Below are 23,451 nucleotides of genomic sequence, written 5' to 3' on the forward strand. Positions count from 1 at the left end.
AATTTCCTACTCTCCCCCTTTGCCATATATCAAAAAATAAGTCAGTTGGAAAGCATGTTTTAAGTTTTTAAAAAAAATAGTTTTAGTCTTTTGAAAAAATGCTTGTGAAACACTTAGCTAGTAACTGAAAATTTTGTTAGTTATTTTTCTCCTAAGTTAAGAAGGCTAATTTATGGATGACTTGAAGGATGACTTCAGCCTCTTTGTAAACTTAGTTGGTTTTAGAGGAAAAGAGAAAAAATATGTAACTAAGTTTAGAAAAACTTAGCTAGATTTTAATGAATTTTGGAGGCAAATTATTTTGAAGGCTCTTTTTACTTGGCAAAAAATTTTTTTGAAAGCCATGAGTTAAATTTTGCAAGGAATATGCTTTTAATACTTTTAGCTAAGTATAGAATGAATCTAATAGGTAACTCAGCAAAAATTCATAAAGATGGCTAAGTTTGAAAGTTGCTATATGAGTCACTTAGCTAAGCCTTTTGCAAACATTAAATTTTGAAAATATAGCTTTAAGTGAAAAAAGGGACTTAGCTTAATTTTGAATAAAATAATACTTATTTTTGAAAAAGAACTTGTTAATTTTTTAGGTTGAAGAGAGAGAGTAGCTAAAATTTAGGTTATTTATTCAGTTGGTCCTTAAGTCCAAGCATAAGTCAAGTTAAATAGCAATCAAATTATTTGATCAGGTATCATAGCCCTAAAGTTTAAAGATTTTTCAAATAATTTTGAAATTAAGTTTTGAAAGATTTTTAAACTGTTTTTTTAAAAGATTTTTCAAATAATTTTGAAATGAAGTTTAAAAAGATTTTTAAAATGGTTTTTAAAAGATTTTTCAAATAATTTTGAAATTAAGTTTAAAAAGATTTTTAATATGATTTTTAAAAGATTTTTCAAACGATTTTGAAATTAAGTTTGAAAAGATTTTTAAAAGATTTTTCAGATAATTTTGAAATTAAGTTTAAAAATATTTTTAAAAGATTTTTCAAATAATTTTGAAATTAAGTTTAAAAAGATTTTTAATATGATTTTTAAAAGATTTTTCAAACGATTTTGAAATTAAGTTTAAAAAGATTTTAAAATTAAGTTTGAAAAGATTTTGAAATTAAGTTTTGAAAAGATTTTTTAATTTCAAAAGATTTTAAAATTAAGTTTTGAAAAGATTTTGAAATTAAGTTTGAAAAGATTTTGAAATTAAGTTTTGAAAAGATTTTAAAAATTAAGTTTGAAAAGATTTTGAAATTAAGTTTGAAAAGATTTTAAAAATTAAGTTTGAAAAGATTTTGAAATTAAGTTTGAAAAGATTGAAAAGATTTTGAAATTAAGTTTGAAAAGATTTTAAAATTAAGTTTTGAAAAGATTTTGAAATTAAGTTTTGAAAAGATTTTAAAATTAAGTTTGAAAAGATTTTAAAAAATTAAGTTTGAAAAGATTTTAAAAATTAAGTTTGAAAAGATTTTAAAATGATTTAAAAGATTTTTCAAATAATTTTTCAATTAAGTTTAAAAAGATTTTTAAAATGGTTTTTAAAAGATTTTTCAAATAATTTTGAAATTAAGTTTAAAAATATTTTTAAAATGATTTTTAAAAGATTTTTCAAATAATTTTGAAATTAAATTTAAAAAGATTTTTTAAATGATTTAAAAGATTTTTCAAATAATTTTGAAATTAAGTTTAAAAAGATTTTTAAAATGATTTTTAAAAGATTTTTCAAATAATTTTGAAATTAAGTTTAAAAAGATTTTTAAAATGATTTAAAAGATTTTTCAAATAATTTTGAAATTAAGTTTAAAAATATTTTTAAAATGGTTTTTAAAAGATTTTTCAAATAATTTAAGTTTAAAAAGATTTTTAAAATGATTTAAAAGATTTTTCAAATAATTTTGAAATTAAGTTTAAAAAGATTTTTAAAATGATTTTTAAAAGATTTTTCAAATAATTTTGAAATTAAGTTTAAAAGGATTTTTAAAATGGTTTTTAAAAGATTAATATTAATTAAGAATTTAATTATAGGATTATAGTAACGAATTTAATTTTGAAATTTTAAGTTTCTTAGTCATCTCATCCCATCTAAGTTTTCAATCAGATAATCCTATAATTGTTGTGAGATGAATTGAGGTTCAATTTAAGGGTTTGGTTTAACTTTGTGTTAGATTCAGGTTTAGCTTTGGGTTCAACAAGTAAGCATTCTTTGGATAAACTTCTGGGCTATGGTGAGTCACAAGGAACTCATTAAAGTAACCATGCCTTCGAGGTTTTCCAAATAGTCCTACCCATTCAACTTAATACTAAACCTTGGTCTAACTAGTTAGGATCCATTTAAGGGTAGCTTCGGTCAGTTTCACTTGGCCAAATGCACCAGGTCGAAGCCATATCTTCCTAGACATGCGATGCCCAAGCTTCCCTAACGTACTATCATCCAAAAACTTCACAAGTACCGTGGGTCAAGTTAAACCTAGCCCATTTTATCTAACCTTAATTACCCTGCCGGGTAGTCTACTCTTGTTTACTCATTTCGGGTAGATTAAGTTTGGAGGTGCCAGCTATTCTGGAGCCTTCCTTTGGATTTTAATTTAATTTGAATTCGAATTATTAATTTGATTTTGAATTTTTGAATTTTAAATTTAATTTCGAATTTTTTTAATTTGATTTTTTTTAATTTATAATTTATAATTTAAATTTAATTTCAAATTTTGAATTTTTAATTGAATTTTAAATTTTTTAAATGAATTTTGAATTTTTAATTTAATTTTAAATTTAATTTGAATATTAATTTGAATTATGTTCTTAATATTGTTTTTTTATTAGCTCCCCCTGGATCATAGCCTCGATATGGTCTATCAAGGTAATAGACTTGATCCTTGGGGACCCAATAGTGACCAGTTCCAACTTGATTAACCAAGTTGGATTTTGGCACCCATGCTTGGACAATTTTTCTATTATTTCTATTAACTAGCGATAAATATGATTTGTATTTTATTTTAGTTTTAAATCCAAGTTCATCTTTGTTGTAAACGGCTCGCTGTTTTCCAAGAATCATATCCAGATTCTTGGAGCCCAAGGTGAATCGTTCCAACGTGTCCTTGAGTTCTTTAATTTGAGCTTTCAAATTGGAATTTTCTTGCTCAAGTTGTTGGACTTGAGTTGAACTTCCAATTTGAACTGACTCAGTTAAAGAGCTCGAGTCAGTCGCTTCCTTAAGGGTTGTTACCTCCTTTTGGAGCGACTTAACCCGGATGTTGGATTTAGCCAACTTTTTTACTAAGGTAATAATTCATGCAAGTTATCTAATTGAAATTCTGCGAGTAGTGAACTTACAGTGGGTTTTGGTCCTTCGGAAACGAATGCGGATTCGTGGCTTCGATCAGACTCAGTCTCGGATTCGCTCTCGGTTTCTGACTCATACTCGGACTCAGTTTCCGCCACGGTTGCTAGTACTGGTAGAGCGAGGAAGCTCGTCGGTTCTTCTTCGTCGGACCCGGATTCATCTGAAGACTTGGACCATATCTTTTCCTCTGTCTTACTTATACCTGCAACTATCGTAATACCTTCCTCGGCCGAAGTAGTATTATTCTGCTCATCTAATTCAAATAAATCATTTATTAAATTATGCTTACTTACTTGAGCGTCGGAAGTGCCCTCGTGTAGTTCCATCAACTTTTGCCACAACTCTTTTGCACTTGCGAAAGGGCCAATACGGTTTAATTCTTCATTGGTTAGGCCACATTGTAGCATGCAGGTTGCTTTGGCATCAGCTTCAACTTTCTTCATTGTGTTAGAATCCCAGTTGATGCATGAGATAAGTTCTCCGGTGTCGTCATGTGGAAGTTCGAGTTCGGTCTGGATGATGATCCACATCTCGACTTGCGTCTTGAGGTGGTATTCCATCCGGTTCTTCCAGTATCCAAAGTCCTTGCCAGAAAAGAGCGGCGGTCGGACGGTGCGGAATCCTTCTTGGAATGCCATTTTAAAAGAACCTTGCACACAAAAAATAGTAAAAAAAATGTACTAGGACTTGATCCTGGATTAGCAGTGCGGTATGGAAGGATAGAAATAGAAGTTCACGAATTTTAAAAATAATGAAATATTTTTTAAAAAATATTATTTCAAATTTCTGAAATTGCGATATTTCGCTAATGCTGACTTATGGTGAAAAGATGAGAATGAGTTTTTCGAAAATAATTTTGGAGGGAAAAACGAAAGGCGTAAGGTTTTATTTTTACCCTATACAAACGACAAAGCCACAAAAAATGCTTGAATGGTGGTTGCACCAGTTCAAAGCGACCCCGCTCTGATACCAATTGTTGGATCGAGAAGCGCTAGAGGGGGGTGAATAGCGCTCGCGGCTATTTCATTTTTCGAATCGCAAAAACTATCGGAGTAATTAAAACGCAGCGGAATAAAGTAAAGAAACACAAACAGAAGGACACAGAGAATTTTACTTCGTTCGGAGCCTTGATCGACTCCTACTCGAAGGCCCGCGATCCTTGATCGCTTTGCGTGGGCAACAACTATAAGCTCGATAAAATGATTACAAGATGACGTACAAATAAATGCAAAAACTAATTATACCGACGACAAGAATAGAATCTCGGATCTTCGGGTCGTCGTAAACTTGTAGCAGCACTTTCCGGCGTCTTTTAGAGCAGCGCGTTGGAGACAGAAGACTTGGAAATTGTTGTAGAGAGCTGCTCGTCGAAACCCCTTATAAAGGGTGTTCAAGGCGCCTTCTACTGTTCACCAAGGCGCCTTGAAAGAGCCGAGTCAGCCACGGAGATAAGTGTTGAACTAGTCGAACCTTATCAGGTTCAAGGCGCCTCCAACCACTCCAAGGCACCTTCATCAAGTTGTCCAAGGCGCCTTCCACTGTTCACCAAGGCGCCTCCAAGCTTGCTTCGCAGCCAGCTCCAGCCTTGCACCCGAGGCGCCTCCAAGCTCCATGGAGGCGCCTCGGTACTGTTCATCCGAGGCCAATTATGCATTTTGGTCCTTGCAAGATATGTTAATCCCAAAAATACCCTGCAGCACAAAGTTTAGCATAAAACATCAGTATAAATATGATAATGACAGTCTTCGGACTGTCTGAGTTTGATTTCGGATTTCCGACCTGAAACCCTAGGTCGACCCGACGCCTACTGTTCCCTCTACGGGGAATGCGCCCTCACCTACTCCACTCAGGAGATTTACCTGTTGCCAGTGCGATCCTCCAGATCGACTGGACTTTTGCTCAGCACTCGACGCTTCCGGACTTTCTGCTAGACATCTGCTTCCCGGCTAGTCCAGTCTTTCACCTGGTTCGCGACACCAGGACTTTCCACCTAGGGTTACCACCCCCTATGACTTTTGCCTGAAGTCATCAACCTGCCAAGACTTTCCGCATAGGGTTACCACCCCCTAGGGTTTTCCCTTTGCCTAACCGCAGCTAGGACTTTTCTCCACCTAGGGTTACCGCCCCCTAGGACCTAGGGTTACCACCCCCTAGGATTTTCACCTGCCTAACCGCAGTTAGGACTTTCCTGAAACACTCATTCAACATGTTAGATAACAACAAGACTTAACTTTGAACCCTTTACCATTATCAAAACTTGAGTTCGATCGTCGGATACTTTCAATACCAATACAATATTCCTGTTACCTCATGGATTATCTATAATATATGTAATATATGTATGTGAAAATTTTTGTATTTGATATGTGAAAATATTGAAAACCGCTGAGTAAGATGAATATAATAAAATATTATTGAATTTTGATTAATTCCTATTGATTTCTGATTTTGTTCTGAGTTTTAACTTGCTCTGATTTACTTCTTTCCTTCTGGCCTGGATTATGCTTCTCGTTTTTATCTAAGAATGTCAATTTAGATGGATCGAAAAAAAATATTTAAATCCAATGCTAATTTGTTCCGAATTGAATTTAATTTGAAACTCCTAAATTTGAATCCGAATTTGACCAATCCAAGTAACTTGACCAATTCAATTTCAACCCGAATAATCTAAAAATTCGATTTAAAATAAATTTCTTTCTTATTATTTTTCCTATAATTTTTCATTTTTATCTCAATATGTCATAATTATCATACTAACATTAATATTAATATACATAAATATATCTTAATTTTTAAAATAAAATTTTATTTAATCCCAAAAAATCCACTAAACCCTAAATCTAGGTCAACCCGAACTCAATCTGAAAATTTTAACTCGAAAATATCCAATCCGAACTTAATTTTTTTTTAGTCATTCGGATTAAGTCGTGGAGTCAGATTCATTTTTGACACCCTTATTTTTTAGCGTAAAGTCAATCATCTTACTATTTTATTAAAAATCTAGACGCTTTACTGAGTAACTCTTAATTAACTTGGCGAAGTTCAAAATTAAATTACGTTAATATATTTTTTTTCATACTGAAAATAATTTTAAGATTTATTAGTAATTTTCACATATGTATCAATCATGGATCTAAAGTTCAAGATTCAATTATGATATATTATTTATTTTTTTTATCATTAAATAATTAGAGATTTAGAGTTTAAAATTCAACTGCAGCTTATTATTAAGAATTTTTCTCATTAATCAATTAAAGATCTAAAGTCGAAACTCAGCTGCGATGTATTGTTAAAATTTTTTTCTAGTTCTCTTTAGTCTATATTATATTATCATATAGGTCTAGTGCACTTTTATCTAATTTATGAGGATGATATAAAAAATTAAATTAATTTTTTAATTCAGAGGAATCTCTTACTGATCATCGTATTATTATTAAATAATATTATTTAATTATCATATAAAAAACATTCATGGTATCAAATTAGTATTAGCGAAGAACCGGACAAACTTCTGCAAAGTCAGGCGCAGCAGCAGCTTTAGTGGAGAGGACTGATCATACGGAGATCAATCTTTTCCACTGCAGCTATTTCCTCGGACTCCGCCAAACCCATGGCATGGCCACAAACATGCATGCAAGCTTTGACGACTTCTTCGAACATTGCTTCGGAAAGGGAGACCTCAGCCAGGAGTCTCCATGCGTAGTCCTCCGACGCCTGTTCAAAATCTTTCTTCCGCTTTAAGACCATGTGTCCGCTAATCTCCCACGCAGCAGGATTTACCTGAGTATCTAATAGCTCCTGGCTGACTTGTCCCAGTGCCTGTTTCTCGGCATAGCACTGGGGGAAGAGGAAGATCCTCCTGCCACAGTCAGAGATGAGAACATTGAATGGTATGTCGTTTTCTTGAAGCCAGATGCAGGAGCGGGCGACTGTATCAGATAATTCCTTCAAGGTGCTTCTTCCTCTTTCATAAACGAGGCCCCTCACAGGGTAGTCGACCAATTTCGAGAACTTCACTCTGCTCTCGATTGGAATCTTTCGGGCATGCGCTTTCTCAACCGGCAATGGCGTCGATAGGAAGTAAGCCTGGAAGTGCAGATGGTTAATGGTGGCAAAGGCGCCTAGACTATTGTAGCCGACCCTGAAGTAGGGACTTCCTGCTTCGGCGGCCATGTGGAGAGCGAGCGAGAGGCTTTCGGGATCGATCCTCTGAGGCAAGCAGTCGAGCACATGGGGAACCAGCAAAACATGGCCGTATTCGATGGGGCTCACGTTGATCGCCACGACGCTGGGGCTCTCTGTTTCGTCTGCAACGGCGCTGCGCTCCAGGAACTGCGATTTGTGATCCTTCCCCCCGGCCTCGAAGCGGAACAGCACCTCCTCCTGGCCGACCTTGGTGAAGTTGAATTTCGCAGGGTCGAAGGGCTGGAGGACACGGTCGACGACCCGGAACTCGGTGGGCCTTTTCTTCAGGTGGCGGCCCTCGTTTAGCAACGCCACGAAACCGTGCTTTCCGGGGATCACCTTGGTCTCGCAGGCGGCCACGTCGTAGCGGAACAGCCCTCGGCTCATCCGATCTTCCCACTGTCCCAGCAAAAGGGTGTTCAGAAAAAAATCGGATGGTAATTCATCCGCGCCGGGAGAAACTTCTGGACTCGCGTCGTTTTTGAAGGCGTACAGAGGGAGCTCGGACACGAGCATGCAGCACTTGCCGAGGCAGTTCCGGCCGCAACCTCGGGGCGCGCTGGAATCTTCCTGGTCGTCGGAGAGCACGGTGGGGACGGCTCTCTCGATCGTGAGCATTTTCTCTCTCGATGTTTTCCAATCAGAGATGCAACGTAAGGAAGAAAACAGGAGGGGGAAGGAAGCAACAGAGAAGCGAGCGGCCGCCTCCGGCGAGGAAGAGGAGATCGGATGGACTGCTGCCGACCACCGTGCGGGGCGGAACTGCGAACTTTGTCCCGATACCAGAAAAGCGCGGCTAAAGGGTCTCTCAACAACATGTTCAAATGCCTAGGATGTTTACCCCCTTTAATAAACACAATTCATTCTTTTTAACAGATTTTACTAATAAAACTAAACTAAATTTTCCAAAAAATAATAATAAAAATTAAACTAACTCTTTCAAATAATAAAAAACTTTATATTATTTATATTTTTAAAATATAATAAGATTTTTTTAATATAATCCACTTATCTGGCTCGACTAAAATTTCCATCGATGATTAAAAAAAATCTAAAAAATACTAAGGTGCGTTGGGTTTACCTCATTTTTATTTTTATTTTCTGAAAAACGTGTGTTTTTCGTTTTTTAGAAAATGATTTTTCTGTATTTTTCGTTTTCTTAGAAAACGTTCTCTCATTTTCTTAAAAATGAACGTGGAAAACGTAAACCAAACACATTTTTCATTTTTTCAGAAAATAAAAATAAAAAACCGCGTGAAAAACATAAACCAAATGCCCTTAAGTGACCTAATAATTATAGTCAAATTTTATAGAATTAATTACTCTAGACACTCTTTTTTAAGAACTGACCATTATCGTTATTTTATCATTTAAGTTTTCGGGTATAATAAATTATTATTATTATTATTATTATTTTCTCTTGGAACATAGTATCGTGGCTCAACATTAAATATTTAAAGTTTGACATTCGATATATTATAGAAGATTTTCTCTTAGCCGATGTTATAAAAGATTTTCTCAATGGATAGTATATTTGAGAATACTGATGGTTGAGATAGACCTCCATAATTTTGAGACTAACTGCTTGAATACACCGTATCAATTATATATATATATATATATATATATATATATATATTTTATTGAACAATAAATGAATAGTCTTGGCTAATCAAAGAATAAAAAGTAAAATGTTTACCAGAGTTTAAATTTGTTGCTTTTTTAGTAAATAAAATACAATTTAGTATGGTATCAATGGTTGATGAACTTGAAAAAAAATAGGTAAGTTGGCCAATGAAGAATTTTTTATGGCCACGTCACACCTCCTATCATCTATTTAATTCATGTTTAACCTAAATTAAAATACTAAGTAGGATTGATTGTTTAGTATAGAATATAATTAAAGATTTAACTTTCGATTAAGTCAAGAAAAAAAAGATTTTTTCATACTAGTTAACTATAGTTTTTTTATTTAACTTTTTATACATAATTATTGGGATAACGAATTTTTACTTTTAACTATTTTGTAAAAATTAAAATATTTTATTATGGAAAAAATAATGTTAAAAAGGATATATTACTGGTAGTAATAAAAAGAAATTTATTTAGTTATTTTTCATAATGGTTGATCTTTTATAATAAAGAAAAAACATACGATAAATATCTAGAAAACAGAAAATGATAGTGGCAAATAATGGAATAATTCCGTAATCAAACAAAGCCCTAACAATTATTAAATGTGGTACTCAAAATAAAATAGATAAAAACATTGTATAACAAGATTGTACGCGCGTCCGCACCTTCGTCAAAGTGCATGGAATCGTATTGGTCGTCGGATAGACGAGCTGCGGCTCATAATTGCTTTAGGATTGTGGAATTTATAATCTGGCGGTCAAAGGGTCCTCCTCATTGTACTACTGAAGCATTATGTTATTTTCTAGAAGTTCATAATTTATTTGAGGAGGAAGGGCGAGATCGGGGGAGGGAGAGAGAGAGAGAGAGAGCTCGAAGAAGGGGAAGAAAGATGGAGATGGAAGGAGAGGGGAGGGAGAAGGGACGGGAGTCGGCGGTGGGGGAGCTGGCGGCGGTGGCGGAGGAAGGGGAGGAGGAGATGGAGGAGACGGTGGGTTCGAGCTTGACGATGGAGCGGGTGGCCGCCGCAAAGCAGTTCATTGAGAATCACTACAAGAATCAGATGAAGAACATACAGGAGAGGAAAGAAAGGTCATTCCATGCACTCCATTTGCTCGATTGACCCCTTGGTTTTTTTTTTCTCTCCTTGATCTCGGCTTGCTTGGCCATCTTAGTCGCTCTAGATTTGATCCTACTTTGTCTGTTCTTATTTTTCTTATATCATTTGCTGTCGCTTTTATCCCTTTTCTCGGTTTTGATTCGGTGAAAAAAAAATCCACAAATCCTCAGTTCCTGAACCGCGTTTTCTAACATGGGATTAGTTCTCTGTTCAGATCATGATAATAATAATTTAATATGTTGGCTGCGGATTGAAAATCTCGTAGCTTTTCCATCCCCATTTAGAATTTTGAATGCCATAATCGGAGTTGGTTTATGTTTCAACGTGGAGAGCTAATATTTTCCATCATTATTTTTTTGGATTTCTATTTCGTAGATTGGTTGGATTTTAGTACGATATGGTTGTTATTTGAGCTGCATTGAAAAGTAATGAGTACGTGATGTGAAAGAATGTGCAACCTCATGCATGACTATTCTGTGCCGCTGATACAATTTAGTGATATAAATTGTTTCTTTCATGAATGCTTCAGCATTGAAATTGATGGCGTAATTTGGAAGTTGAACTCATCAGCTCGGCTGATACTTTGTAGTCCCAGTCTTGTTGCTTTTAGTGTGTAAATCCCCTTGACTTGTCTTCATTTATCTTTATGGAAAATGCCATTTTTAAAGTAAAGTTTCTTTGAATGACTTCTCAAAGTGATAAATTCACAGGTTATCTTATGATTCTTTCTAAGAGAGCCACTTTTAATGCAGATGCATATGCTTGCTTCTGTACTTAATTTGTAACAAAGAAGGATTCAATTTGAAGGGTTTATTGTTCTAAGGAATATGACAAGTTCTAAATTGTTTTAGCTCTGAAAGGAGAATTTCGAATTAATTGACTCATGTGAAGAATGCATAATCTACAAAATTATGAAAATGATGACAATAACTTTTGCTATGCTGCTTACATGACTCTGAGTCATCTAAAATTTTAATCATGTTTCTTTCTCAATAGCTGAAGTCAATATTGCTATCTGAACATCCTCATTTGTTTTTTTTTCTTTTGATTTATGGTTAAATTTATTTCTTTTATTTACTTGTGGAATTGAAACTTGTTAAAATTCTACTACACTTCATGGTCTAAGATTGAGTATAGAATGTATTTGGGATGGGTGGTTCTTGAAGTGAACCTAGGAATGACCAAGATGACACTAGTGATTTATTAATGACTAAACTAGTTATTAATCACCAAGGATATACTTTTCCTATATATATTTTTTTCATCTTCCATGATTATACAACCTTTTGTGGATCATATGAAAATATACTTGCCACCTTGTTCACATTCGGGTTGCCTCAGCTTCAAAGGAAAGTCCTCAAATGAAAGATTTTTTCCATTTGCTTATTGATTTTGTCGAATTAAAGTTTCAATGACATAGCATTAGGAATTTAACTAAACATTGAAACTTTGTTGTTTTTTTTTGCTTGGAAAATGTTTTATCTAGAGATGTACATGATAGCCAACATATAAATATTCTTATTTTTATATCAACTTTTGAAATTGTGGTGAATCTCATAAGTTCATGCTTGATGACAATATGTTCTAATGCAGGCGTTGGTTCTTGGAGAGAAAATTGGCTTCTTCACAAGTTTCCAAGGAGGAACAACTCAATTTATTGAAGGATCTTGAGAGAAAGGAGACAGAATATATGAGACTTAAAAGGCACAAGATCTGTGTCGATGATTTTGAGCTGTTGACAATAATTGGAAGAGGTGCTTTTGGGGAGGTCTGAAATTGCATGATCTTTGTCGTAGAAGGAAAAATAATTATAAAATATGCAAATTTACAACCTTAGGACTGCAGTTAGAATAATGTTTAGTTCTTCCTATTATGTTAATTAATATGGTTATAAATGCAAAAAAGAATAACTGATCTTCTTGTGTTTCTCTTCTTTTTGTAGATTTATGGTACTGATAATATACTTTGGCTGAAAATTCATTGGAAGGTTCTACATCTGGCCATATATTAGTTCAAATTACAAAAAGACTCCTAAAATGCTTTAGATTTATATTCTAGCTTCATGAACATACCTTTCCAGATTACTCAAATAGATTTGCCTAAAACAACAACTGACCCTCATTTTCTGAAATTCTCTGAACACAATATTCAATAGCTATCACATCTTGTCATGGGTTAGATGGAAGTATGATTCAATCATATTGTACTTTAGTGGGAGAGTATCATATAAATTCAATATTGTTCGCACTTTTTTCATTCTCGGAATTTTATTTTTTCTACCATCTAAGACCCTGAATTCCTGTGATCCAGAAAATTATATGTTATGTATACAAATTGGATTGAAATCCTTTACTCATTCAAATGTCATAATGGCAAAATCCCATTAGCATGAAATATATACTGCTACACTTGGGTGATGATGGATTGTACAGGTCAGGCTTTGCCGGGAGAAGTCATCTTGCAATATTTATGCCATGAAGAAGTTGAAGAAATCGGAAATGGTTAGCAGGGGCCAGGTAAGACATTCAAATACCTGTACATGCCTAACTTAACAAAATATTTCCTGTATTCCATTTTTGAAGGCATGAGGTTGTTTGTCCCTGATTTTGTGGAATTTTAATAAAATTCTTGAAACATCTAACATCTACAGAGTGTATGCAATTAACAAGTCATCAACTGTACAATGCATATGCACTGTATGCAGATTAAAGGATGTAGAGTATTATATACAAAAGGATATCTAAGATGACAACCATAATATAGCAAATTAATATAACATACTACAACTACAGTAAACATAATGGCACAGATATTGCAACAAACAATGAATCAACAATAGACTATCTACTTGAGATATGATAGCGGCGATTGATACAAGAAAAAACAGGAAAAGAAGTTGCTTATATGCCTGCTAACTATTGTTACTATGAGGGAGGTGGAGACAGGCGCATGGGAACTAGAGAGAGGTTGAAGATTCTTGTTGTTTGCTAACAAAGCTCAATAGCCACTGTTGCTGCCCGAGATCTGCTGTAAGTGGAGGTGTTATGAGGTCTCAGATTGAGGGAGAATTGCAGGCTTGAGGACTGCTTGATTCCATTCAATTTCCACCAGCTATAAGGGTAATTTGGCATCACCTTAGAAAGGTTCCTTCCATGGTCAATTTTGAAAATCCGATTAACCTTTGCCGATGTCAATTCAATTTGATCTGGATTTGAATTGGTTAATTTTGGAAAGCTTGATCCAATCTGTGCAGTTAGTTAAGAGTACTTAAATCGTGGTTTAGGAGTTCACTTCAGATTGTATTGTAAATTTTCTTCTGCTATAAACTTTCATCTCCCACTCAGCAACATTCGCTGAAGGTGCTCCATATATACCCCTTGCTCCATATACATTTTCAATATTCATTTGGAGCATTTTCCCTCTGATTAAAAACAAGAGAAAAAGGTACACATGCTTATTTAATCGAGCCATCCACATCAAATGTCTAGGTAAATATTTTGTTTCAGGTCGTGCTTTGTATTGCTAAGCTAGAACCAGCTAGCAGATATTTGCATTATAAAATTTGCTACCAACAGAAATATTTTCCTTCAGATTTTGCTTTGTAAGCTAGAACCATCTAGCAGATATTTAGGCAGTATCAATTTGCAACCTACAGTCGTATCACCACTTGATCATGTTTTCTCTCACTAATCTAGAGCCATCTAGCAGATAAGCCATACCATCTGCGATCAGACCCCTCACCACCTAATGGTGAACTATCTCAACTAGATCTAATGTTCCATGATAAATTAGGGCATCCATTTCTCATCCATTGATCCTTTCCACTAAGCATCAAATATAATTTCTTGCTATGATTTAGGTATGAAACATTTGCAAAGAAAAGGAAAGCTAGCGAAAAATAGATCATGAACAAGCATAATAGAATAACTGAGTATGAGGGTTTTGAAGAAGAAATCTTTTACTTCTGCAAGGAGCAATAGATAACTCTAGGTCAAACAAGAGTGGAGGAAATGATCTGTTAAAGGTCTTTGTCAAAGCATAATGCAACCCTAACCCTTTTCATTAAAGTTGGTAACCATGGTTTCAAATTTTGTATAGATGCCATGTTGGTACAACAAGTAGACTTCACTCTGTCACTCTACACAGTTTTAGTGGTATTGACCAATACAAGGCTTGTCTTGGCTCTATATTCTAGAATCAATAAAGGTAGGAAGAATCTCTTCCCATGACTCATTCAGATTTCTGATCACAGGGAGAAGATGAAACACTATTAAAAGAGAGGAAAGCACTAACCAAAACATCAATCCAAACACCGATACCAACAACAAAGTGGAGTGACATTGGAGTCAAAGAAACTGAGATATATCATTTCTTTATGTCAGTACCAGTTCAACTCTAAATATATTTATGAACACACCAAGAAATTAATTCTAATGCATAAATGTTCCGGAATAACTATTTAATATAAGCCTTAAAAATTATATGGTTGATCTCATTAGATGCTACTCTCATTGGATGTATGATACCGATATTTATTTTGGTATTAGCAATGTATAATTATTAGTCGAGATACTTGTTATATTTATGTAACTTGTAGCTATAAAATTTAAGTTTATTGACTTTTTAATTTCTTTAGGCTTATTATTGGAGGGAAACAAAATAAGTGGAAGAGGATCACTAATTTGCTTGGTGTGATAAGCATTAAAATACATCATCAACTAGTTGTGTGTCTCAACTATATAGAGTTGACTGAATTGATCTTATCTCTCAATTGTGATGCTTATCATCATCATCATCTAGTATTGTTTGTCCAAACTATTTGGAGTTGGCTACCTAGATCTCATCTCCCCATGAGATCTATGCTCATCATCTAGTTTTTTTTGCCCCAACGATTTGGCGAGGATCATGGGATCATGCAACAGGTAGCACTATAGCATATGCTGGGATGCATGGATTATGCGCTGTTACTAAATACCTTTAAATACCCCCTTTTCATATTTTATAAAACAAAAGTAAACAGCTGATGGTAATCTAAATTTTTCTTATTATATCCTATCATTTTTATCTATCCATGTTTTATATTGATCTATTTAGTTAGCCTTTTTTTCTTTTGTGATTCTGTATGTTTTGCTCCACCATTGGTGTGAGATCAATTTTTCTGTTATGCAGCTCTTGCCTTGTATCTTAAATAGTAATTGAAGTTGTATGTAACGGTTACTGACAATTTATTTATTTTGTACTTTACTTCTTCCATCCTTTTTGATAGTTTTTCTCTTTTTGCTGCGCTTATAGCTCTTTCCATACTCTCTTTTAGGTGGAACATGTAAGAGCTGAAAGAAACTTGCTTGCTGAAGTTGCTAGCCATTACATTGTAAAACTATACTATTCATTTCAAGATGATGAATACCTTTACCTAATCATGGAATATCTTCCTGGAGGGGACATGATGACCCTACTTATTAGAGAAGATACCCTTACTGAAACTGTTGCTAGGTTTTATATTGCTCAGAGCGTGTTGGCGATTGAATCCATTCATAAACATAATTATATTCACAGGTTTGTACATTACATATTAGAAGTAAAATTCTTGTTGCATCGAATTATATTCTTAAATACCAATTCAAGATCTACATATTTGTGTTTAGGGACATAAAGCCGGACAACCTTCTGTTGGACAAAAATGGTCACATGAAGCTGTCAGACTTTGGCTTGTGTAAGCCAATTGATTATTCAAAGCTTTCAACATTGAAGGAAGACGAACCCATGCCTGATGAAAATATTCGGGAATCAATGGATATAGATGGGTTTTCAGATAAAAATAATGATAATATATGGAAAAGCCCTCAAGAACAGCTACAACATTGGCAAATGAACAGAAGGAAGCTGGTATATTTACTAAAATATCTTATCTGTAATTAATCTGTGGAATAGTTGTTTTTTTTTCATATTAAAATTTACTGCCTTAATATTGCTTTTCATAGCTCAAGTCTATGATGGCCTATCTCTGTTTTTAGGCATTTTCTACAGTTGGAACACCAGACTATATTGCTCCTGAAGTATTATTGAAAAAAGGATATGGCATGGAGTGTGATTGGTAAGTAATTGCTGAAGTCTGAACCATCCTATACACATGCTTTCTAGTTCTTGTTATAATCATTCATCTAACTTTCAGTACTAAAACAACTTGATTCAGTGCTAGACTACTACTGAATATTGTTATTTTTGTATGCTTATCAAAATGAGATTAGTGTTGATTCTGCATCAAATGAAATGAAAACCCAATCTCATCTCTCTCTCTTCCTCTTTTTCTCCCTTTTACTTTCTTCTTCTAGGTTCCTCTTCTTGTTCCTCTCCTCCTAACTCACATTTTCCTCTCTTCTTCACAGTCCTCCCAGTTCTCCCTTGCATTATCCTTCATATTTTTCCTATTTTTCTCACATAGTTGGCCATTGGCCTTCATGCCTCTGTCCCACTTCATCTGCAGCTACTTACATATATGACATTGGCTCAAAGCACCAAGACAAGAATTCATCATTACAGTGATCAATCTCTGTTAACTAATACTAATATTTTGTTCTATGGATCCCAGTATACTATGATCTTGTTCCCAGTTTTCAACCCTATACAAGACATCATATTGACTGTGAGAACTGGCAATTGGGATTGCAAACAAAAGTTTTGTCAATCAGATGCCTTTCCATATATGATTCAGTTAGCTGGAGTCGAGCTTATCTAGTGAGGGTGATTGATGCAGTAGTTTAATTAAATATCAAAGTTTTTTTTTATGTATTTGATGTATTAACTGTAGTGGATTTGGTGGTTAGTTTTTTAGCTCCACTAGTGCTCATCAGATTTTGAATTTGATAGGAGATCAAACTGACAAGGTTATTGGGTTGATGGTTCAATGAATCGGTTGAATTGGGAATTGATTGTGTAAATATAATTTATACTTTTATGAGTATCAGATATTTTATATAAGTTAATAAAAATATCAAAATTAAAATAAATCACTTTAAAATATAAAAAATTTAAATCCAATAAAGCATATTCAAACATATATTTAAATTTATATACAAAAGTAAAAAATCTCACATATGCAATTGTATATCTGTTACTATGTAAAATTCAATTAGATTTTGCATATGTTTATTTGAAATAAATCTATTTGAAATACGTGGTTCTACCAATTCCAGGTTTAAAGCTGATTTTCCCTTTGGTTACCAATTCAACCCCTGGTTTATATATCTAACAGGACTAAGATGGGCTTTGGTTCACTGTTGTAAAAATATTGCTCTCACCTCTATCTTTTCCTCTCCTCGTTGGTGATTCTGCAGCACAACTTTATATTATTACTTGAACCTTCTAAATTATGGAAACCTAAATATCTCTATATCAGTTGAAAACTTTTATTTGCAGAACCATTTAGTTCTACCTACTTGTTCTCAAGATTTCCTTGTATAATATAATTGCTTTTTTTTTTTTTTAATTTTTACAATATTTACTTCTTGTAATGTGACCAAAAGGTCACAGGTTCGAATCCTGGAAACAATCTCTTGTAAAAAGCAGGGTAAGACTGCGTACAATGGATCCTTTCCTGGACCCCGCATGACGGGAGCTTCGTGCACCGGGCTGCCTTTTTTTTTTTTTTTACTTCTTGAGTATTGGCATCACACATAATTGAATAATAGCATCACACAAAATTGAATTAGGTTTGATGGTTTGACTAAGTATGCACATTTTCTCTCATTAAAGATAAAACTATTATATCCAATTTAGCACTGTATACCTATTGAGCATATTAATAATAATTCTTAAAACGAATTCTAACACATGCATACATACTCTTGCGTATTTGCAATAAAACATTACATGGATGTATACTATATTTCACGGAAACAAGTATATTCAGTTGTATTTACTTGTTGGAGAAATATGCAGGTGGTCATTGGGTGCAATAATGTATGAAATGCTTGTCGGTTATCCACCATTCTATTCTGATGATCCAATAACTACTTGCCGAAAGGTTAAATCTTCTAAACTCATAGCTCCCAACAGTTATTTTTCTCCAAAAAAATGATTATGATTATAAGCTTCTAGAACGATTGAAACATGACTAAGATTGGTTTGCTAACATGAAGCTATGTTCTTGAATTGTCATATAATTTGCTCATGTCCCACCCTGCCTTAAGGCCTGCAGCTATATTATGGTTATAATTTCCATCTTGTTCCTCTAGTTGCCATTTGGTAATCAAAAATAAAAATCTGATAACTTAGTACTTGATCTTTGATTGAAGTTACTTAGACTCCTACGAAAGCTAGTTAATAAAAAAATAAAATGGCACAAACATTGTGCTTATGTAATAGTGAGCGCTCCAATTTGGGTTATACAATCCTTGGGTTTGCTTCTCAAGATAGAGGTGCATGTAAAAAAATTGACTGGAGTAGATTACATAGGTGCCTTAGGAATAAAGCAATCCTAAATCTGGCAACTAAACTAGCAGTGGTTGATGCAAGAATATATTCCTGCATTGTATCTCTATGCTGCAACGTATACTAGACTGAACTGGTGCTATCTTGTGCATTTTTTCTGGTTTTATATTCTTCTTTTGCATGGACACAGGATCTCCTGTGTTGTCTTCTAGATTGGAACTTCAAAATAGTGTCTTCTAGATTGAAACTTTTAGATATTGGCTTCTAGATTGGAGCTTTTAGATGTTTAATGATCTTGGTTGTTTTAATCATCTCCCATTGTCCAAATTCTGTTTTTTTTTTTAATATACTATTAGATTGTGCATTGGCGAAATCAACTCAAATTTCCTGAAGATTCAAGGTTGTCTCCAGAGGCAAAAGATCTTATTTGTAGATTGTTATGTGATGTTGAGCACAGATTTGGCAGTGGAGGGGCAGATCAAATAAAGGTTGAATTCTGATGATAAAATTTAAGAAAAGTTATCTTCTTGTTTTTTTTAGAGTATTGTTGTAACTGCTTTCCAGGCTCATCCTTGGTTCAAAGATGTCGTTTGGGATAAACTTTATGAAATGGATGCGGCATTTAAGCCTGAAGTTAATGGCGAATTAGATACTCAGAACTTCTTGAAGTTCGATGAAGTAGGTCTTCCTTCCTGTCCTTTATTAATTTTGTTTTTCTTGTGAAAAGTGGTTATGTTCTCTCTCCATATGTTTGGTAATACAATCGTGCAAAACATCAACCTGATTTTTATATATGTATTTAGATACTACAATTTGCTTTCTGTGAGTGTCTTTTATATATTCTAATCTGCATTTGACTGCATCAGTTGGCTTCTGTGCTCACAAATACTGGTTCATACTAACTGGTTTTCTATTGAATCCTAAATAAATATGATTTTACTGCTTTCGGATGGGCAATGTATTACATCACCATATATATATATATATATATTATTTCTTTTTATATTAACTTCCTTTTCTTTGATTTTGCCTGTGATCCAGTTGGACCCCACTCCATCAAGAACGGGATCTGGGCCTTTAAGAAAGGTGGGTAACGTGCTGGTATTCTGTATTCAACAGTTGTTAAGATGAGAAATTTGCTGATACACACTGTTTTTGTAAAAGGGTCTATTCTATAGTCAGGAATTTCCATACTAAAGATTAAGAAGTTGAGTGGAAAAAGGTAGTAGACTTGTCACTAGCAATTAACTTTTTGTCCTCCAACACCAATATTTTCCTACACTAAGTGAACTTTACATAAAGTTTTACTGCTAGTAATACTAGGTCCAGAATTAAGTTTTTCCTGTGCACATTTAACTCTAATTAGTACTACTTGTCTAACTTTCAAGTATTTTGGTTGTCTTTGTACATGCATATATCATCTTGATCTAATTTCTTCCATTTTATCATCTATGGAAGGTAAGTTTACTCTAATTGCTAGTTGATAATATTTGTTATATACATTTTATCTCCTAACCTATACATGCTCATAATGTTATTGTTGATGATACATAAACTTTTTGTGTTATTTCTTTATTGCTTAATACTCTTAACTCAAACCATGGTTGATTTCACTTATCCTATATTTTCTCTTCTAGCAAGAGGAACACTACAAGTTGTAAGGCATTTTCCCCCATTTGATATAACTTCTTATAAGGTGAATGGACCTGAGTAGGCATACCTGTGTCAATATTTCAACTTAAAAACTCAATAATGATCTATATTTAACAACCTACTCCATCCATTTTGTTTCCTACTTGACCACAGAAGATTCATTTTTCGTCATAAGTCCATGTGAGTCTGAACAACTGCAGATTTTTAGAAACTTAGAGCAACCACAACAAAAATAGTAAATTTTAGAAACACTTCTACACCAAAAGTAACCAAGAATAACTAAAGCTTGGTGCACTATTCTATTTCTAGATCACATTTGGGTTCTTCACACTAGACTAGTTTTGAAGCATGCTATTGGAGGTTCCTTTTGAATAGTAGCTAACTAAGATGTTTATGCTTCAGTTGCTAAACCCTCCATGAATATTAGGATAAAACACTTGACCATGTCGAAAATTTAGACTGACATTGTTTTTGTTTGAACGTACCAACTTATTGTGTGAACATAATTTGGTGCAGAAATTGCTAAATCCTCAAGATTTGAGTTTTGTCGGATATACATACAAGAACTTTGATGCTGTCAAAGGGCTGATCCAATCTCATGGTACGGAATTACATTTTCTCGAGTAAATTATGGTCTCAAGATCCTATTTCTTGACTTTGTTAAGAGCAAATACTTGGCCATTTTTTTTCTTATATTATTCTATGAATTTGCACCTTTTCTAGAGTTTTCAACTGATGATTATCATTTTGAAAAGGAAATGTAAGAAAGCAGATTTGTGCTGCAAGCACATAAAATTGAAAAACTTTTAAAGGGAAATTGAAATTGATCTAATTAATTATGTACAATAGTATAAACATTATTTTTGGATGGCTTGTTTCTTTTTTGAAGAGTGGACAACTAGTTGGATGGTTAGTACAACAAGCTGCTGGAGAATAGAGTTATCATTTTATCCTGTAAAATTGTTTTTCTTTAAATTTGGTTCTTTGTCAATTCCTTTTGTCCTTATGCTTTTATTTGCATGCAGAATTGGTTATTTTTATTCCACAGATTCTTGATCAAAATGGTATGATCTTTTAGGATGTTCAAATTGCTAATCTGAGCATTCATGTGTTATGTACTTTGCTAAATTGGTGTTTATTGATATTCCTTTTTCCCATGTGGTTTTGGTGCTTGCATAAAAGATCACACACATAATCAAGTCATTTGGATAAAAACGGATTTAAATAACTTCAGTTAATGTAATAAAAATGATTTAGTTGATTTGAATGTTTTTAGGCAGACATTGAGCTTAATGGAGGAGTAACATCCATGTAACAAATACAAATAGTTGGGGCAAACATGACTTAATGTTGACAATGATTTAGATAAATTTATCTCATGAAAGATGGTAACTGGATTTCTATTTCTGCATTGTTGCTTCACACAATTTCAGAATTTGTTTATTCCTTATGCATGCTAAACTTTTGTAGTTAGCTTGTGTACTTGTGGTGGTACCAAGATTATTTTGAAAGACATTAGAAAGATGTCCTAGAAGGGGAGCCTTGTGCAACGGTAAAGTTGCCTCTGTGTGACCTAGAGGAGCCTCGGAAATAGCTTCTTGCAAAGCAAGGTAAGACTGCGTACAATAGACCCTCCTTCGAGACCTCGCATTGGCTGGAGTTTCATGCCCTTTACATTAGAAAGATGTCCTTGTTCAACTCTGATTTGATAAAATTTATTCTAGTATTAACTGTTAACATTTTACTAGTATGCAAAATAAACTATTTAACAATTTTATCTTTTTGTCTGGGGATGCATGCAAGTTCCAATGGCTTCTGACATGGAAAAAATAATAAAAAAAAAGAAAAAGCTAAAATAGCCATTCTATAGACTCAAAAACTACATTTTTAAACATGGCACTGCACCAAGTGCAGCATGTACCACCATCTCATATTTTGAGATGTGTACCATCCTATATGAACAGTTGATACAGGCATTATTTGCAAACCATTCAGTTTTGAATGTTCCTTATTGTACCCATTTCCCTTGGGTGACAATATGAGATCTCAACCAATCCCTTTTAACTGTTCATAACATTCATTGCATTATATATGCTCACGCCAAGCATCTCTCATTGCCGGCTCCATGGTGAAATGAAGGGAGGTAAATCAGGTACTGTGCAAAGGGTTATTTGCCGCAGCCGCAACTCAAATCCTTGCCCATTGATGCAAGTCTATTACTTGGGTACCAATTTAGCTACGCCTTGGGGCCCATGGTTTCCAATATGTGAAGGATACTAAAATTGGTTAACTTTAGTAAATTTACAATGTTTTATGCATAATTGAATATTTTGCTTCTATTTTCTCATTAGAGATACTTAACTGGTTGCAGTTCATGGTCAAAACTGATCATAAATTGATTCTAATATAGTAACTTATGAAGGCTAAAAGTGTGTAATGACTTAAACTGTTTTCCCCCACTTCATTAATGATTCTAACACGGTGTTCCTTATATCATTTTTCGTGTTTCTTTGCGCCAGGTGATGGTGGAAGGAAATCAACTGGAGGAAGTGGTGACGTGGACATGGTTTGTTCAGGCAACACAATGGCCCCTTAAGTCTGGCCGATTCACCAGTGAATTCATCTAAGATTAGTGCCCTACAAATGTGGATGTTGGACTTGCCTGCTCATTTTTAGTCAGGTTTGTCCAAATCCCATGGTCCTGATGAGCTACCGACTTCACATTTAATAGAACTAAACCATATGTAAGTTGTATAGTAGTGTGTTAACGATGTCTATTAAAGGCATATGAGCTGTGGTTATTATGGTCTGGCACCGGAGTCAGCTATGTGGGCGCATTCATCCTTGATGCCTGGGGTTGGCAGAACAAACTATTTCTACCCTTGTGGCAGTTTCTAATTATGATGCAAATTCAACTTTTTTGTGGACGCTACAGATTTAGCAATGTTTGATGTGAGAGGAACTGTCTAAATTGTGTTTCCTTGAACCAATATTGATCAATCAATTTTGCCTAGTACAAGTTTTTGTTTATAGTAACTGGAATCTCTGCGGCAAGTTGTTGTATGTTCTGGAGTCAATTCAAAATTATCCTCGAGGTAGGGTTGAG

General features: G+C 34.1%; 2 protein-coding genes across 4 annotated transcripts; one reads left to right on the forward strand and one right to left on the reverse strand.

Annotated features, from left to right (window-relative positions):
- Nucleotides 1-6,862: 6,862 nt before the first annotated feature.
- LOC122004264 (GDP-L-galactose phosphorylase 1-like) lies at nucleotides 6,863-8,305 on the reverse strand. The gene has a single exon (XM_042559179.1). It carries the CDS (start codon nucleotides 8,126-8,128, stop codon nucleotides 6,863-6,865), a length of 1,266 nt encoding a protein of 421 aa, XP_042415113.1. The 5' UTR covers nucleotides 8,129-8,305.
- Nucleotides 8,306-9,959: 1,654 nt separating this feature from the next.
- LOC122005586 (serine/threonine-protein kinase tricornered-like) lies at nucleotides 9,960-23,375 on the forward strand. Of its 3 annotated transcripts, none has more exons than XR_006118430.1 (13): nucleotides 9,960-10,234; nucleotides 11,856-12,030; nucleotides 12,695-12,778; nucleotides 15,577-15,818; nucleotides 15,908-16,148; nucleotides 16,277-16,356; nucleotides 18,201-18,285; nucleotides 19,049-19,180; nucleotides 19,257-19,370; nucleotides 19,734-19,778; nucleotides 19,857-19,914; nucleotides 20,862-20,946; nucleotides 22,865-22,922. XR_006118430.1 is itself a non-coding variant. In XM_042560676.1 (12 exons), exons 1-12 carry the CDS (start codon nucleotides 10,035-10,037, stop codon nucleotides 22,939-22,941), a joined length of 1,560 nt encoding a protein of 519 aa, XP_042416610.1. In that variant the 5' UTR covers nucleotides 9,961-10,034; the 3' UTR covers nucleotides 22,942-23,375. The 3 variants fall into 3 exon arrangements, 1 of the variants encoding a protein (XP_042416610.1); XR_006118429.1 differs by lacking the exon at nucleotides 19,857-19,914 and adding an exon at nucleotides 21,816-21,955 and having other exon boundaries at nucleotides 9,961-10,234; nucleotides 22,865-23,375; XM_042560676.1 differs by lacking the exon at nucleotides 19,857-19,914 and having other exon boundaries at nucleotides 9,961-10,234; nucleotides 22,865-23,375.
- Nucleotides 23,376-23,451: the final 76 nt, after the last annotated feature.

The sequence above is a fragment of the Zingiber officinale genome, chromosome 7B (assembly GCF_018446385.1).
Source record: "Zingiber officinale cultivar Zhangliang chromosome 7B, Zo_v1.1, whole genome shotgun sequence".
NCBI classification, from domain to species: domain Eukaryota; kingdom Viridiplantae; phylum Streptophyta; class Magnoliopsida; order Zingiberales; family Zingiberaceae; genus Zingiber; species Zingiber officinale.